The 18,757-nt window shown below is 42.6% G+C and overlaps 2 protein-coding genes across 5 annotated transcripts in view; one reads left to right on the top strand and one right to left on the bottom strand.

The window, feature by feature from the left end:
• Nucleotides 1–15,312, bottom strand: part of ACACA (acetyl-CoA carboxylase alpha) — a 280,386-nt gene extending 265,074 nt beyond the window's left edge. For all 3 annotated transcript variants that reach the window (XM_026517535.4, XM_048223482.2, XM_044390787.3), the window contains exon 1: nucleotides 15,058–15,312. The gene's annotated coding sequence lies outside the window, so the exon portion shown is untranslated. The remainder of the gene's footprint in view (nucleotides 1–15,057) is intronic.
• CUNH17orf78 (chromosome unknown C17orf78 homolog) lies at nucleotides 1,832–18,755 on the top strand. Of its 2 annotated transcripts, XM_026517551.4 has the most exons (7): nucleotides 1,832–1,947; nucleotides 3,421–3,507; nucleotides 4,015–4,260; nucleotides 10,340–10,498; nucleotides 11,486–11,610; nucleotides 12,229–12,363; nucleotides 14,805–18,755. In XM_026517551.4, exons 1-7 carry the CDS (start codon nucleotides 1,890–1,892, stop codon nucleotides 14,880–14,882), a joined length of 888 nt encoding a protein of 295 aa, XP_026373336.1. In that variant the 5' UTR covers nucleotides 1,832–1,889; the 3' UTR covers nucleotides 14,883–18,755. The 2 variants fall into 2 exon arrangements, with proteins under 2 accessions (XP_026373336.1, XP_044246728.1); XM_044390793.3 differs by lacking the exons at nucleotides 10,340–10,498; nucleotides 11,486–11,610; nucleotides 14,805–18,755 and having other exon boundaries at nucleotides 12,229–12,610.
• The last annotated feature ends 2 nt before the right edge of the window (nucleotides 18,756–18,757 follow it).

The raw sequence follows: 18,757 nt of genomic DNA on the forward strand, positions 1-18,757 counted from the left end.
TCTGCTGGAACTGCTGGCACAAAATTGTCAAACCCACTGCTACTGGCTTTATTCTTACACAACCTCTCAACACTTGACCACCTGATTCCTTCCTTGCAAGACTGTTCTTTATTGGCTTCTATGCCATCCACTCTCCTGGTTTTCTTAGCTCAGCTGTCACCTCCTCAGAGAAGTCTGTCCTGATCACTGTAAATGTAACCTCTGCCAGTAGCCCTTCACCTCATCACCTGTTTGCTGCTTCACCACAACTATCACAACCTCTAATTACCTTGTATTTGCATCCACGTGTTATCATTAGCCCTCCGCACTGTTTTCTGTCCAACTGTATTTATTGTCTGCTTCCCATCATTTCATGTGAACACAGATTTGGTCTGGCTCACTGCTAGAACAGCAGCTGGCACACAGTAGGCCCACAATACTTGTTGAACAAAAAAATGAAAGGCACTGTGGCTGAATGCTCAACCCTTCTTCCACATTTCAGGCAGCATGCTGTCCTTTGGTGACATCTCTTTCCATTCTGTTTCCCCATCAAGATTTCCCTTGAATTCGGGGCACCTGGGTGGCTCAGTCAGTTAAGCGTCTGCCTTTGGCTCAGGTCGTGTTTGCCGGGTGCTGGCATCAAGCCCTGAGTTGGGCTCCTGCTTGCCGGGGGGGCCTGCTTCTCCCTCTCCCTCTGCTGCTCCCCTTGTTTGTGCTCTCTCTCTCTGTGTCAAATAAATAAATAAAATCTTCAAAAACAAAAACAAGATTTCCCTTGAATTCAATTTAACCAGATTTCAACCTGAATTAAAATGCCAGGAAACAGGGTAATATTTCAATTATGATTTGACTTGGATCTCATGAACTCCCTTATGGGAAATCCCTTGACTCAAGCTCCCTTCACATCATTATCAGAGTGTCAGGCTCCAAGACCTTCTCATGCACAGCCAGACCGATGTTGGCTCCGATGAAGAAAATTTACAGTGAGTAGAAAGACTGTAGAGGCTCATGACTTTGGCGGAGGATCTGCATAGATCTTCATTCCTACTGCAGGATCCGCCTGGCTATGCTATCACAAAGTCTACAGGGTATTACACTGGATGTAAACTCTTTGCTAAAAGATACAATTTTAGAAAACTCTTCAAGACGGTTATCTGTCTAGGAAAACTTTCCCAAACTGTAGACGGTATCACTCACCCAGTGTAATAGTCATGGCAATGTGGTCTACCTATTCGGGGCTGTTAAAATGTGCAGAACTAGGTAGATATGTCTGTACTAATGTGAGTTTATGTGTACAACTGTGAATGAATTCTAGAGATTATTTGGTCGGAATTCCCCAGTTACAGAGGAGAAAATGGAGATTCAGAGAAGTCAAGCCATTTTCTCAAGGCGATATTAATAACAGGGTTTATATTAGAACTCATGTCTATCAATTCCTAGCCCGGTGCTCTCTCCAATGTAGTTCACTAACTCATTCAGTCCTACTTTCCTGTTCTGTTCTTAAATCACCTTCCTTAATAGAAATCTCTACATCTCCTTATGTCAGTGTATAAATCTATGTGCTTGTGTCAGTGAGCATGCATGTGAATGTCTACGTGTCCACGTACAAGTATTTGTAAAGCATATCACTGGGTGTTTATGTCCTTTCTTCTAGGGAAACCTCTAGGTAATTACAGTTCCTTATGTCGGCACGAGCTATGAAGTCAGAGGAAGAGTTTTTGAGTCAATCATTAACAAGCACATTTGGTCCTCTCTCCAATCAGCTCTATTCCTGGGTCTTCAGGAAATGGGGCAAAAATAGTTAGGGTGGAACCAGACTCTCCCAGGGTCAAACTTGGTTCCAGGGCAGCGCGAGCACCTAGCAAGAAGACAGGGGCTGTGACAGATTAGCGGCATGTGCTCCCGCTAACATGGATACCATCTTGGTTTTCAGCCTAATCATTACGTCCTACGATGTCGGCAAGAAAGGTAAGTACTTCTGTAGTCAATATCCTAGAAAATCCAAAGAGAGACCTAGAATGTGTTTGGGGGTCTATTCCACCAGACTGAGAAAAAGCCCGTACTCAGTAGGTGATGCTTTACGGTCATCCCGTGTACTCTCTTGCTTCTAGGTAGGACTGTAACTTATTTCAGCTCGGAGAGATAGCTGTTCCATGGTGAGAAGTCTTCCCCCCCCCTTTTTTGAGAGTTTATTTATTGATTTGAGAAGGTAAGCAAGAGAGAGAAAGAGCCAGGGAGGAGCAGAGGGAGAGGGAGAAGCAGACTCCTCCAGACGCAGGGTTCTATCCCAGGATGCTGGGATCGTGACCTGAGCCGAAGGCAGACGTTTAACAGACTGAGCCCCCCAGACGCCCCCACGGTGAGAAGTCTTCAGAGAACTCGATGCATTCTTCTGTCTTATTCATGTAACTAACATTGAAAGTGCTCTCACTGTTAGATAGCTTTCTTTACTGAAGGGTGCTGTCACAGTTTCAGTATTATCAACACCGAAGACTCTCAAATTCATAACCCTCATAAGATGTTGTCTTCCTTTCTAAGGTGGTACATCCAAACAGACGAGGATGCTCTTGGAAAGGGAGGGGCGACGGGAAGGGGGACAGGCTGGAATGGCACCATCTGCTGCTCTCTGATAACTGTTTATTAAAACATGCTTTTTCAAAGTGTCTAAACATTTCATCTCTAAAATGAGCTAATCAGAGTTATGGCCAAACAGCTCAAGGTGCAGCAGTAACAAATTTAACAGATGAAGAAAACTCACAACATCCCGTGAGTTATGCTACGAAAAGCATACATAAACTATGACCTATGGTTCCATGGAAACCTGAAGAGATACCTTGTTCAGAGTTACATTTAATAATCTTTCAAAAGTTTTAATATAAGAAGGCAGATAGTACAAGAAGGAGAAGAGGGGTGCCTGGGTGGCTCAGTCATTAAGCGTCTGCCTTTGGCTCAGGGCGTGATCCCAGGGTCCTGGGATCGAGCCCCACATCGGGCTCCCTGCTCTACTGGGAGCCTGCTTCTTCCTCTCCCACTCCCCTGCTTGTGTTCCCTCTCTCACTGGCTGTTTCTCTGTCAAATAAATAAATAAAATCTTAAAAAAAAAAAAAGAACAAGAAGGAGAAGAGATAATAAGCAGCGTTTGGAGGAATGGGTTGGTTGGTCTTTTCATTAACTTATTCATTAATTTCACTTAACACTATTTCACCTTCCACCCCCCAAGTGTAATGGATTGAAACTCAGTTTTTTTTTTTTTCCTCTGTGCTAGGTTAACTCTTACTTGGATATATTTTAAAATATTTTTCTGACAGTGTTTGAGCCCCCCAAGTGCCAGCTCTATGAGAAGGCACTGCATCCTCTTGCACCCCCCTCTCCAATACCTGGACTTCTAAACAGTACCCGATAAATTATAAATCCTGACCTTTTTTCTCTTTTTGTTTTCAGAACTCAGAGATAGCAGCTGCCACGTGGAACAGCTGCCTGGACTCTTCCCAAAGGATGTGAGAAAAATCAGGGATGTGCTGATGCAAGGTAGGGAACAGGCCCGTCCCGAAAAATCACCTTGCCATTCCAGAAAATCTTTACCTTTAAAAGATGCCCGTCTCCCCCATTCCTAGCCCAGATCTCAAACATCCTATTTTAAAGATATGTATCCCCTCAAGAGGTTTTCTGGAAACCAAGTTTTAAGTTAACAGTTATTACCTAAGGCATGGCTCTATAAATCAAACAGCTGAAGGTGAAGAAAGAGAAGGAGTCAGCGCACAACCCTCTCTGCATTGGAGAAGCCAATCTGTGAGCGTTTCTCTGGGCTGAATTTATGGCAGTCACCTATATTCATGAGACCCATGGCAGGAAGGAGGAAAGGCAGGGCTTGTATACTCAGGACCACAAACTCATGTTGAGGAAGAAGTAAACTAAAAAAGAGAACCAAGTACAGCATTGGAGTTTTAACACGGGTCATGAATGGAAGGTGTTTAGCTGGGTCCCATTCAGATTAAGAACCAGCTTCATTTTTCTGTCTGGCTTTTCTCCTTCCAGAGGCTCAGGCAGAAGCCCAAAAGTCTACATTCATTCAGAATCAGACTGTGGCTACCCTGCAGTGCTTTGGCCCTGGGAGCAAAGTCAAAGTCAACCTTGTGTATTCAGAGAGAAGGTCAAAGGTCAAGCAGACTCTGAAGAACCTGAGAGTCATCGCTGCTCCCCATAGAAACAGCACTGCCTCCCCAAACTGTCACTTAACTCCCACATCCAAGTTTCAGACTGGAGCCCTCCTAACAGGCAAAGGTGAGACTGGAAAATGAGATGGAGGTTGGCACTGACTTTAAGCTGACATCCCTGAAGCCAGGTGGGGCTTAGTAGTAGCTAAAGCCTCAAGGATATGGATTACCCTCTCCTTGGGCAGATCTGCGTCTTCTCTGAAAATCAGTTTTTTAATCTCTATGGGCCCTTCTCACCCTGACATGCTGGGATTTTCATGCAATTTCCATTTCTGATGGGTCTTCTTTTGACAATGGTTATTGGAATTTTATTTATTTTGAATGCAGACAGTAAAATATTTAAACAGCACAGATTTATAGTGAAAACTCAGTCTCCCTCCTACTCCAATCTCTCAATCCTTCAGTTCTCTAGGGAACCACTATTACCAACTTATGGAATTTCCTTCCTATTCTAAGCAAAATGGACGTATATATCTTAAAAACATAAATGGCAGCATTCCATACACACTGTTCCATACCTTGCTCTTCTGGATCTTATAGGTTGTCACATACCAGTATGTATACATTTGTCTCATTCAACAATTGTACAGTATTCCTTTGTATGGCCATGCTATAATTTTTTATTTCCTTAAGTAATCTCTAAGCCCAGCATGGGGCTTGAGCTCACGACCCCAAGGTCAAGAGTCGCACACTCTACCGCCTGAGCCAGACAGGCACCCCTGTACTATAATTTATTCCACCAGTTCCCTATTAATGGATATTTTGGTTTCGAATCTTCTATAAACACAAACAATATTGCAAGCAATTACCTTATCCATTCTTCTCTGTGTACCTGCAATTTATCCATCTGATAAATTCCAAGAGGCAGGACTGCTGCATCAAAGGTCTGATAGCTACTGCTACATTACCCTCCAACCCGGTGATTCCATTTGGCCTTTCCACCCACACTGTGAGAACGCCTGTTCCCCCTAAGCTACTGGGCAATGGTTCTTGACATCAGCCTTAAGTTTCTCTGTTCTGCCTTCTTTCCTGCCCCCACCCATTCTTTCTGTCAAGCAGTGTATGATGTTGGCAGTTTCCCTTTACATACAGGCCATCCCCTAGATGCTACTGGTGCACGGCCGGAAAAATAAAATAAAACTTGACACTTTTAGAGAAACTGGGGGTTCCCAAGCAGAATAATGGGGGGGGACCTTAAAAACTACAGTCTATTTAGATGACTAGAGATTGGGAAATAAGTGGATAGATTCTTGGGATGTGTGATTCTAGATACAGTAAATTATATATCCTCGCATGGTATGAATGTTTTCACTCCCTTTATTGTACTTTCTAAAGTTCATATGGTAACAATTTGTGTAAAAAAAAAAAAACTCTTATTGAAAACTGAAAAAATTCTGACAGCATTTGAGGGTTTTTGGTTACTCAATATTAATGTAAAGTAATTCAACCAGATTGTTTTCCTCCCAACATATGACACCACCCCCCCTTGTATCACCCCCTTGAAGCACCAATGGCAGGTGTCAATAATAGTGAACTTCAGTCATTCTGGAGTCTAGAGCACTCTGTGCAGGATGGCTTTTTCTTGGATATAGTGCATTGTTGGATTCCGGACAATTAAGGACACCAGTTCTTAGAAATCTGGGACAAGGAAAACTGGGAGATTAAGGGGGTGGAGGGATGCCAGAGATCAACCTGACCTAATTCAAAAATTTGCCCTGGGCATATTTCTTCCTCCTTCCTTCATGGCATGGTGGTTGGTTCCCGAATGCAGAATTTAAGCTAATACCCAGGACTCTTTGAGCTGTGCAAAGAGATTAAATGGATGTTTGTGGGCTAGTTGGTGGGCCTAATCAACATTCATGATACATTTCTATGGAACAATGATGAATTCCAAACAACCAACTTAGGGACTTCTGAAATATCACCCCATTTATAAGTTTGAAACTGCCCATTCTGAATTTAAATTTACATTGAATACCAGGATGTGAGAGACACCAAGTAGGATAGAAATAAAAATTAAATAAATGGTCCAATATACAAGGTCATAAAAGAGATGCCCTCTGAAATTACCGTGCTATGGCTGACATCAGTCTGCACAAAAGGATGTCCCAGAAACAATCAGAAGACAGTTTATGAAAATGTTCCTAGAGCAAAGTAGGAATTTGAAACGGGAAGGACAATAATGTACTACAACACAGTCATCAGAAGATGTGGGTCAACAGGGACTGTAGAAAATGTCAGATGGAGACTATTTGTTACTGTTTATGGAATTGGGCCAATGAGAAGATTCTCTATTATGAATATCCCGAAATTTCTTTCGGGTGGACAAAGATGACTCATTAAGTCTTTTTCACTTGTGGTATAGTTTATGCCATCTACTTCCTATTTCTCAGATTCTACATTAATCTAGAATTTCTAATTAGATTTAAAAAGAACCTATATGTTTAGAACAGGGTACCTAGAAGAGAAAAATTCTACCCAATCCATTTGATGGATACATTCTCCTATGTAACTTTTTTTTAAAATGTCATTTTAGTAGATAGATTAGCCTCCTTGGAATTTGATTAGTGTGAGCCAACTCCTAAGGACTGTTTACCCCTTGTGAAACTGGGGTGTAGGAGGGATAACATCAAACAAGTTTTATTCTGGTATTATTTATCATCTCTGATGAGTTACTCCATTTCTCCAGTGCTCAGTTTCTACAGCTACAAATGAGAGATTTGACTAGATGATAGCATGTGTAGATATGTAAAGGGAGGTTTTGATCTGAAAGACAAACCCAACAGCAATATGGAAGGCCTCTTTAATAAGCCCTTTTTTTTTTTTAAAGATTTTATTTATTTAGTTGACAGAGACAGCCAGCGAGAAAGGGAACACAAGCAGGGGGAGTGGGACAGGAAGAGGCAGGCTCCCAGCAGAGGAGCCCGACGTGGGGCTCGATCCCAGAATGCTGGGATCACGCCCTGAGCTGAAGGCAGAAGCTCAACGACTGAGCCACCCAGGCGCCCCTTTATAAGCCCTTTTCGACCTGCTAGTATTATTACAGAATAATCTCCAAGAGAGGTTTCCATTAAACATACAGAACCTAATGTTCCCTATTTCAAATGAATTATTTTGTAATAAAGCAAAGCATCATCTGCTAAGTTATCCACTTCATGGATGTGGAGTTTGTACATCTCCTGAAAGGGGGGCGTTCTTGCTCAAATATGCTTAGCCAACGAAAAACTAGTATTGCAATTCTGTCATCACGGGGAATGGAGTGGTTGTATTTACAGACGTGCTCCACCTTAATGCTCAGTTACCTAGCAGATGAGACCTAAAAGAGCTGCCAACATAGACAGACATTAATTTCAAAGCTTCAGCAGAACTGAAAATACACTGACAGATGAAGCCTATTAAGAAGACTTTGAAACAGTGGCTCCCAGGAGGTGGGAAGACATGCCACATTGAGATAGCATCATCCCTGCGGCTAGAGGGTACAGCTCTTCTACCAGAGGATTGCTCGGTTTTTCCTTCTCTTTCAATCATAGTATCACTCGGTGTGCAGAGTGTTTTCACACCTGCTTCCTCATTTTTATTTGTTTCCGATCTTCCCATTACCCCTGTGAAATAGGTAGGCCAAGAATTACTCTATTATAACCATCTTACAGATAAGGAAACCAAAACACAGAGAACTTATGTGACTCGTCCTAAGTGAAATTTGTTTATCTTCCATCTCATCTGTCTCAGAAACACATAAGTTATTACTTCAGAGAACTGACTGGCACCAATGCTGGAAATACTTCATATAATTTCCTTGTTTTTCCTTTTCAACCTGTTGGCTCTCCATCTCTATCTTTGCCAACATGGTCTTCCTGATTAAACTGAAGGCAGGGACTATTCCTTCCTCTGTAATTTCACGTGCAGTGCCTGGTACTGTGGCCATTGGCCTCTGAAGTCAAGAGCTATCATTTCACATGGACTTAATCAAGACTTGGGAAAGTAATTTAGAAAAGTCAAGTAGGACTTACAGACCTTAATTTAATAAGCAATGATTAGACACCATTAGAAACAAAATAGGAACCAGTGTCTCAATTGGATTAGGTCAATTATGGAGCCAAGTGACGTTAGTTAGACTACAGCCAGAATCCAACTGTCTCAACCCTGCCGCACCTGGTTTGAGTCACCAGCATTTTCGTTTGGATTTCTGCAACAGCCTTCTAACAGGTGTCTCTGCTTGGACCCTTGCCCCCCTACAGTCTAACACAGCACTCCAGTGCTCCTTTCAAAACAAAGCCATCCATCACTCCTCTGCTCAGAACCTTGCAATGGATCCCCGTTTCAATCAGAATAAAAACCAAAGTCCTTAAACTAGCCTACACGGCTCCTGATACAGGCCCGTTTCCTTTAGAACTTTCCTGATCTCCTACTACCCTGTGCTCACTCCATTCCAGTCTCACTGGCCTCCCTGCTTTTCCTCTAAAACTGTAACATGTCACACACACTCACTCTGCCGCAGGGCCTTTCCCCGCGCTGCCCCTTCTGCCTACAACACTGCTTCAAGCCTTGGCTCACTTCTCATTTTCTCAAGGAAACCAGCTTATATTGCAGGTTGCCTAGCCACTGCCCACCCACACCCCCAGACTGCTCCCTAACCTTGCTCTGCTTTTAGTTTGGTTTTTTTTTTTAGTAGCACTTACCTTCTTCTAAAATAACATAAATCTGGGGCGCCTGGGTGACTCGGTTCAGCGTCTGCCTTTAGCTCAGGTCGTGATCCAAGGGTCCTGGGATCAAGCCCTGTGTCGGGCTCCCTGCTCCACAGGGAGTCTGCTTCTCCCTCTCCCTCTGCCTGACACTCCCCATGCTTGTGCTCTCTCTCTCTCTCCCAAATAAAAAAATAAGATCTTAAAAAAAATAAAATAAATAAAATGACATAAAGTTTACCGTATTTACTGCTGTCTGCTTCCCCATTCCTCCTCAACCCTCCTTTCCCCTTCCTTGGTCTTGCTAGAATGTATCCAACAGATATATCCAAAGTACTGAAGCAGTCCCTGGTACAGAAAGGATATTCATTTAAAGATATTTGCTTTCGTAAATAAAATCTTTAAAGGAATGGGCACCTGGGTGGCTCAGTCTGTTAGGTATCTGCCTTTGGTTTGAGTCATGATCCCAGGGTCCTGGGATTGAGTCCTGCATCGGGCTCCCTGCTGAACTTCTCCCTCTCCTCCCTCTGTCCCTCCCCCTGTTCATGTTCTCTCTCTCTCTCTCTCAAAGGAATAAATAAATAAAATCTTAAAAAATATATTTACTTTCTGGGTTGCCTGGATGGCTCAGTCAGTTAAGCGTCTGACTCTTGATCTCAGCTCAGGTCTTGATCTCAGGGTCATGAGTTCAAGCCCCATGTTGGGGGCCACGCTGGATGGAGCCTACTTAAAAATTTTGTGTTCTGAAAGAATGAAACTGAGGAGTGCATGAAGCTGGGTGGTCTCTCCTTCTTCCAGCTCCCTCTGCTTTCCCCAAACCTCTCTCAAAGAAGTTGACTTAGGACTTCAGTTAGACCTGCAGCAATCATTAAGGCAAATTATGGTTATTTCACATTCTTCCTTGGACTTTGGAGCCAATTTTTTTAAAGAGGGAAATTTTCAACAGTGTTAACGCCCTCTATCATCATTATTACAGCCTTAAGAATGATAAACTTGATATGGTCTACTTCTCCACTTTGATCCTACATTAGTCAAGGCCTCCTCAGGGATTTAATACATATTTCTTATTAGTATCTCTATCCTCATTTATTCTTGGCATATTTTGTGTCCACTCCCTAAACCTATGGAGTCACATTAAAAGTTTAATATTAGCTGGGTAGAGATAGGGTTTTGTCAGGTAAAAAACAAAGGCAGGATGGGGGCGCCTGGGTGGTGCAGTCGTTAAGCATCTGCCTTTGGCTCAGGGCGTGATCCCAGCGTTCTGGGATCGAGCCCCACATCGGGCTCCTCTGCTGGGAGTCTGCTTCTTCCTCTCCCACTCCTGCTTGTGTTCCCTCCCTGTCTCACTGGCTGTCTCTCTCTGTCAAATAAATAAAAATAAAAATAAAATAAAATAAAATAAAAAACAAAGGCAGGATGAAGTTTTCTCAGTTGTTTTTTCATTGTTTCTTTCTTGTTTTGTAGCTTTTTTACCAGGGATCTCCCAATGTAAGGTCTATGCAGTGATGAGGGCTGCATCAGAGACTTTTTCTACCACCACGACCACCACCTCCATAACTCCTGGGAATAAAGAAGGAGAGAAAACTACAAGTATTGATGATTTTTCTAGCCCTTTGAAAGAAGGTACAGAATAAGGAGGAGTGAGACAAGAACAGAAAGAAAAAGAAACACTTTTAGCCCCAACATGAGTTTGAGTTTTCTACGGTTTTCTGGGAGGTTGAGTAATTACATGGATTTCACATCAGAAAATCACTCCATTTCTTATGGAAAAAAAAATCAGCTTCTCTAAAGAAGGTCCCAGAAATGTACGTAGTTTGACACTATTAATAATCTTTTACCTCCACCCAAGTGAGCTGGTGGCCAGGTTGGGGGACAGAATGAATCGTATTTGTGTAGTAGGTGATTCTAGGCATTGCATGTGTAGACGGACAACGTTTCAACACTAAGCATCGTGACAATGAGGACAACAACCAACTGCATGTTTTCATCTACACTGTTTTTAGGAAATGGCTCTCCCCAAATTGGCCAGGACTCAACTTCTATAATATTCCAGTTTAGTTTACATCCCAGTTCCCATGGGAGAAATGTAAATATAAGATTAGTAATAACAAGATGCATATGAGCCATTTGTCCCCAAGTTTGCCTTTTGACCCAAAAGAAATCCAATTCACCTTTGTTCCTTTACTCCCCACTGCAGTCAAGAGAAGCACAGGGAAGGTGATTTTCTGATCCCACACAGTGTGTCTGTCTGAGCACAAGGGGAGAGACCCTTAGAGGGTGCTGGTGAAAGAGGAGTTCAGAATTCCCTGAGCACCAACCCCCTACCTCCCCTGAAAGTAACGCAAGAATCACTCCTACTTGATCATGGCCAATCCCAAATTCCAGGGAAGGTGACTCATTGGGAAGAGGCTTCAAAGGAGATTAGAGCAGAGCCCAAGATGCCTACCCCACTCCTGACTGAGATGGAACTGGAAATTCAGCCTATTGTGTCTGCATCCGGTGGGGTCCCTATTAGTCTGGGGAGCTAGAAGAACTTCATGTCAGAGGATCAATCTCTTCCCTCTCTCAAGTTTTCTTTTCTCCCTCTTCTACTCCTCTCTCTGCTTTTAGACACAGATGAGAACCTAAAGAAGAGGCAGAAATGGAGCACTGTGGTCAAATTTCTGATTGCTGTCACCCTGTTATTCAGTGGAGTCGCCATTATAGTGTTTGTCATTTTTGAAGTCCCATGCCCTGTAAGTTTGTTGATGTATTGGGTCCCTGGACTTGATCTATAAACACTTTCTTCTGGGGGCCCCTGGGTAGCTCAGTTGGTTAAGCGTCTGACTCTTGATCTCAGCTCAGGTCTTGATCTCAGGGTCATGAGTTCAAGCTCTGCACTGAGCTCCATGCTCGGCATGGAGCCTACTTTAAAAAAATGTTTATAAAGACTTTCTTCTGTTCCAGAGGCAGGCTCACATAATGAAAAAAGTGCAGACTCCGGGGTTTGGATAGAACTGCCACTCACACTCACTAGCTGCTTGACTTCTCCAACATGAGCTGGCTCATCTGTAAAATGGGACTAATGATATTTGCCTCTCCTGGTGTGTTTGAAGGTTAACTAAGATCCCGTGTGAAAGGCACCTGGCACATTGGCGGTGCTTGCTAAATGCAAGTGCCTGCCCTCTGCTGTACTTGACATTCTCTAGGGAGGACAGATCCAATGAGATTGAATGTTAAAAAAAAAAAAAACAACAACCAAAAAAAAAAAAAAAACCAAACAATTTTCTTTAAATGGCCTGACAGGAGGTTTGCAAGGTAACCAAAGGCATACCAGCCACCTGAAATTAACACCAGCCACTTTCTCCCTTCAGAGTCAATGCCGGGGAGCCAGAGAGCTATGCCAATGCCAGCGGTTGTGGAGAAGGCAAAGGAAGGAAGGCCAGCAACCTGCGGCAGCTGAATCCCAACCTGAGTCTCAGCCCAAGAAGGAAAGTGGTCTCTGTATGGTTTATGTCATTTACTTGGAGAAAATGAGGTTAATATCTAAGTGCTGGGAGACGGGGAGCTGCTTCAGTTATGAAGCTAATGTTGGTGTTTCTTTTATGTGTCACGAAATCGGTAGGTATTTGTACTACTGTTTTGTTTTCCTAACATCAGCACAGGGTATTTATTGAAAATATATTATTTCTGAGCCCCAGATATCATCAGTCAGAATGTCTACAGTGGGGCCAGGAATCTTATTTTTTAAGATTTTTAATGACCCCCCCTAAGTAGAGGTGGATTTATTGTGAAATTAATGAAGCTTAAACTTTAGGACCCATGGGTCCTGTATAAAGCTTGTATCTAATTTTGTATTCTTAAAATTCATATTCTTTTTCTTAAAAAAAAAAAAGGTACCCCCAAATTGTAAGAATTCAGAACCCACAGCATATGTATCCACCCCTGCCCCTAGGTAACTCTTACATACGACAAAGTTTAGGAATCACTGTCCTGAAAAGTTTGAATACTTGGCAAAGTAGCTTCTTTCCTCCTGGCCCTTGGGTTTCCAGACAGCATCATAAGCTCCTATTGCCCTTTGGTGTCTAAAACGGACACAACACCACTGTTTCAGCACGGCTGCTTTAAATCCAGTTTCCCTACCAGAAGTGGACTCAGCCTTTCAATACCAGAAACTGATGCGTGCCTTCTCTATAACATCTACAACACTCACGAAGATGAGGTCTCCAAAACTTTTAATATTAAAGAAGGGGGGGGGCGCCCGGGTGGTGCAGTTGGTTAAGCGACCGACTCTTGGTTTTGACTCAGGTCATGATCTCAGGGTCGTGAGATCAAGCCCCGTGTTGGGCTCCCCACTCAGTGCAGAGTCAGCTTGAGATTCTTTCCCTTTCTCCCTCTGCTCCTCCCCCCATTTGCACTCTTCCTCTAAATAAATAAATAAAGATAAAGAAATAAAATCATTCAAAAAATTAAATTAAAGAAGGAATCCACTTTTGCAGAATTAGAGCATTGAGAATGGGTCTCAAAGATTATCTAGTCTAGGATGGTACACAGTGGCTACTCTTTAATTCTGTGTCGACTGCACATGTCAATAATCAAGCACAGTACACTAGAAGCTGAATAAGTTCTGGAGATCTAACACACAAAACAGTGATTATGGTCAACAATACTGTATCGTATGCCCCCAAATTGCTAAGAAACTACATTTTAAATGTCCTCGCCACAAAAAGAACTGATAATTATGACATGATAGAGGTGTTAGGGCGGTAATCATATTGCAATATGTAACCATATGTGGTTGGGCGCTTGGGTGGCTCAGTTGGTTAAGTGTCTGCCTTCGGCTCAGGTCATGATCTCAGGGTCCTGGGATCAAGCCTTGCGTTGGGCTTCATGCTCAGCGGGGAGTCTGCTTCTTCCTCTGCTTCTGTTCCTCCCCACTGCTCATGCTCATTCTTTCTCTCAAATAAATAAATAAAATCTTTTAAAAAAATAAATGTATGCAATCAACACACTATACACAAACTTACACAATGGCATATGTAAATTATATCTCAATCTTTAAAGCTGAAGCATAGCTTTTTCCATCCAAGCATGGTATCAGAGTATTTCTTATCCCAGTGTTTCACGTACCTAATGCCAATTTATTTGTCATCTCTGGTCTAGGTTACTACTTTCTATAATCTGGTTTCTGCTAATATTGGATGATGAGCTCATGTAAATTAGTATGATTTAATCATAGGACGTATGTTTAGTTCTTTATTCCAATCTGCATTTTCATTTCTACCGAACACTGGGAGAAATAGGCCTGAAAGGGAATAAAAAGACTAGTCCAGAGTTAGAGGTAACCATGATTGAGCCCCACACTGGGCTCCCTGCTCAGTGGAGAGCTGTTTCTCCCTCTGCCCCTTATCCCACTGGTGCTCTCTCTCAAATAAACAAATAAAATCTATAAAAAAAAATAGTTACGCCTTTAGAAAGAACACAGAAAGTCAGATGGGACATGGAATCAGATACACCAAGAGTGGAATGGGATTAGTAAAAAATATTTGGTCCACAGAGACTCAGATCTCTGTCTCTTTTCAAACATAGTGAGAGTGTGTGAGTCTGATTCAAGAAATGAAATACAATCCCTGTGCAACTGGGATCCAAAGTAGCTGCATACCCAGAGCCTTTTCCATTCAAGGCAAATGGGTCAAGCAAGGGGTGGATGGGCTCTTTGCTAGTGGGTTACAGGGTCCAACCAACTGTAGGTTCTCGTGCATAAACAAGTGTACTTGCTGATATTTTCTGTGTAAATACAATAACTTTTCCTAGAATTACTGGGTTACAAAGAGGCAAATGATGTGTACTTGGAATTAAATGGGGTTTTGTACTAAGCCATCTCTGCGTTGGTACATGAAGGAATACCCATTTGCATCCTCTTTATTGCGTATTTCCTTTCAATTTCTAGGTTGGACAAGATGCTCCCAACTCATCAAGCTCGAAGAAAACTGCAGGGATCACTATCATCCATGAGACATACTTCTGAAAAGCTCGTCTCTGTTTCACACACTGAACAAAGGATACTGCACTGTCTTCTCCCTATTATTAACCAATATCGGCAGGTTCTTGGGAATTTACTCATATCTTCAGCAGAGACATTACAATCAAACACTGACGCCAGGCCAGGGAAGGAGGAGCCTGGGCTTAGCAGTCAGACTTACCTTCATGCCACTACAACTGTCTTGGCCACAAGCCTCTGAGATTCACTTCATCCATCCACAGAACACGGGTATCTTTTCATCCCATCAAATGAGAACAAAAAGCCTTCCCTCTGAGCACTATGAATGGACCCATTGCTCTCTTTGACAAAAGGTTTAAACACAGCCTCCAAATGGCAAGGCAGCCACTAGTGTGGCACAGTTCACCAACTCCTCTGTTATCCTCACAGCTGGTTTCATGCTCACTGGCTCTCAACTGGCTTCGGGTGGGGATTCCTGTCTTCCCAGGCTGATGTTCATAGGGTTTTATGATTTAGCCTCTGCCCTACATGAGCTAACCACACACTGGTGAGGGGAACATGACCCTAAGCATTCCAGAATTCCTTCTTCTAAGTCATCCCCAAGGGGGTTAGGGACTGCATACGAACAGGACACACATGAGGTCTCCTGATAATCCACAACTCTTCAAGTGGGCCTGACATTACACCCCAAACCACAATGCTGAGCTGCATACATTTTTTTTTTAAAGATTTTATTTATTTATTTGACAGAGAGAGAGACAGCCAGCGAGAGAGGGAACACAAGCAGGGGGAGTGGGAGAGGAAGAAGCAGGCTCACAGCAGAGGAGCCCGACGTGGGGCTCGATCCCGTAACGCCGGGATCACGCCCTGAGCCGAAGGCAGACGCTGAACCGCTGTGCCACCCAGGCGCCCCTGAGCTGCATACATTTTGAACAAGGATTCCAGAGCAAAATGTTGATGCTGATTTTTCTTACAAAGGCATAGCTCCGAGTCAAGTCTGACCTGCTCAAGTAAGAGTTTGTCTAGGAAGCAGGAACAACGGATGGTGAAGGGAACAGGGGTTAAGAAAAGGGAATGGCAGGAGGGATAAGACTGTTGTCCTGCTTCTAGTATTAGAGTCTTGAAACCATTCCATTTCATTTTGGCAAGCTGTCCTTGTCACTAAGTAATTCTGTTTTCTTGGTTCTCTGGTAAAAACCACCTATGGATTGTATCCTTCTCTCATTCACTTCAGGTACTGTCCAAAAAAGTGATTCTTAAAACTATACCAGCAGGGGAAAATATCTCGCTCCAAGCCCCGATTTATTATTCAAGCTGAGCCTGGAAGAGATGAAACAGATACAAAGCACGGAAGATGATAGTTTTGAAAATACAGGAGGTAGAGAGTACAGTGCACTGGGGCTGCCATTTGGATCAATGAGTATATTATTTGCACCCCACACTGATTCACAACACCGCCTCCAGTTTATCCTGCCATCTGTGGCTCAGTCTAACCATGAGATAGGGGGAGGAAAAAAAAAAAAAAAACTTGCTCCTTCCCAAGACCACTAGGGAGGATGATTAAAAACATTCTATACTTAGAAGCTCTTGGTCTAGGACTGATGCCTACATTCATCCCCACTCTTCCCAGCCTCACCCACCACAGAATGTCCTTTCATCCAGAAACATGAGGTTCCCCAGGAGACGAAAACTGTGGCAAAGTTTACATGTCTTAAATCTTCTGCAAGAGCATAATTTGGGTAACATTTGTACCGACTTTAGAGAAATTCACTGATGGAATCAAAATTGTGTATTTTGCTTTTTGGACAATTTGTTTCCTCTGACAGAGCGAGGGTCCTCTGAGGATTTTCTGACTCTCTCATTAGTTAACAGTTTTGAATCCCATATTCTCGTCCCAGTAGGGATCTTTGAAAACTGAGAGACGGGAGAGACAGCAGAAGGGAAGGGAGAACTCTGCTGTGGAGTTTGGGATGTGAAGTTTTAGTCTGCAGATCCCTTCACAGCAAGGCACAGTTCTCCCTGTCAGCACCATAGACTCAGCTATAGACTCAACTCGATAAAACAGTTTCTAAGGAGTGCCAATTACTCCTTCGGGAAGTGACAAGCCAGCAAGACTTCGACTGCAAATTCATTCTTAAGTTAGCATACTTTGTTTTTTGCTTATTAAAGGAGATTCTCATTGTAACAATTTTTAGGAAATGCTGGCTGTTGAAGGGAACAGGTTAAGAAACAACATCTGCTGTTTATCCTGTAAAGAATAAACGAAAAAACAAGAAATTATACCTAATCCCCCTCCCCAAGATAACCAGTGTCAATACTTTGATGTATCTCTTTACAGACATTATAAATACATATACATACATATAAAGACACGTTTCACAAATAACATCATATTCTCCACACCATTTTCAATCTGTCCTTCTTTTTTGGCTAATACATTATTACTGTGTTTCCAGTTGGCACAAGTAATTTTTATTTATTTTTTTTAGATTAAAAAAAATTTTTTTAAGTAATCTCTATGCCCAACATGGGCAAGAGGGCAGCATGCTCACAGCCCCGAGATCAAGAGTCACATGCTCTACTGACTGAGCCAGCCAAGCACCCCTAAATTTTTCTTTATTTTTTAAGTAATCTCTACACCCAACGTGGGGCTCAAAATCATGTGAGATTAAGAGTGACATGCTCTACCGACTGAGCCAGCCAGGCACCCCTAGTTGGCACAAGTATTAAGTCGTGCATTTTTTTCAAGTCTTAGAGTTGAGAAGCCTGGAAGTCATTCTATCTTTTGAAGGGCTCAAGTCACCTCAAAACTTTCTGATAGGCCCAAAGATTGAGGTGGGTTAATTGCTTAGGACAGAAAAGGCACATTCACAGGAACCCTTCAATTTAAACTTTTTTAAAGGTATTGCTGAATCACATTAATAGTTGCCATTGTGTGTTCATAGCAGCAATGTCCACAATAGCTAAATAGTGGAAGGAGCCAAGATGCCCTTCAACAGATGACTGGATTAAGAAGCTGTGGTCCATATATACAATGGAATATTACCCAGCTATCAGAAAGAACGAGTTCTCAACATTTGCTACAACATGGACGGCACTGGAGGAGATAATGCTAAGTGAAATAAGTCAAGCAGAGAAAGACAACTATCATATGATTTCTCTCATCTATGGAACATAAGAACTAGGAAGATCGGTAGGGGAAGAAAGGGTTAAAGAAAGGGGGGTAATCAGAAGGGGGAATGAAACATGAGAGACTATGGACTATGAGAAACAAACTGAGGGCCTCAGGGGAGGGGGTGGGGGAATGGGATAGACTGGTGATGGGTAGTAAGGAGGGCACGTATTGCATGGTGCACTGGGTGTTATATGCAACTAATGAATCATCGAACTTTACATCGGAAACCGGGGATGTACTGTATGGTGACTAACATAATATAATAAAAAATCATTAATTAAAAAAAATTTTTTTCTAAAAAAAAAGTTAGTTGCCATCGTGTGTTACAAGCATAACTTTCTCCAATGTAAAGACTTAAAATATACAACAGTTTTATATTTTGTTTTGCCATTTATTTTTAACCTGTGATTCATTTATATACCTATGATTCAAAAGATCAAAGTGACCTAGGACTCCCTGGACCTCTGAAAGGCCTGAGCAGGACACCCACGTCCCTCTTTTTCTGGGTTACTAATCAGACAGGGACTTAAGGATGGTTCTATCCTAATCATCCTCATCCCGACCCTTCTTATTTTAGAGCCTCTTTGAGCAGTGTTCAGCAGATTCTGACCCAAAGCACTTTTCCTGTGTTTATGTCCAGAAATAGCCACTTTCCAAGGAAGTGTGGCTATATGTACTTATGACTAGGAGCTAGGAACCCTTCCTTTTTCTTTGCCTTGGACAGGCT

The sequence above is a fragment of the Ursus arctos genome, unplaced genomic scaffold (genome assembly GCF_023065955.2).
Source record: "Ursus arctos isolate Adak ecotype North America unplaced genomic scaffold, UrsArc2.0 scaffold_24, whole genome shotgun sequence".
NCBI classification, from domain to species: domain Eukaryota; kingdom Metazoa; phylum Chordata; class Mammalia; order Carnivora; family Ursidae; genus Ursus; species Ursus arctos.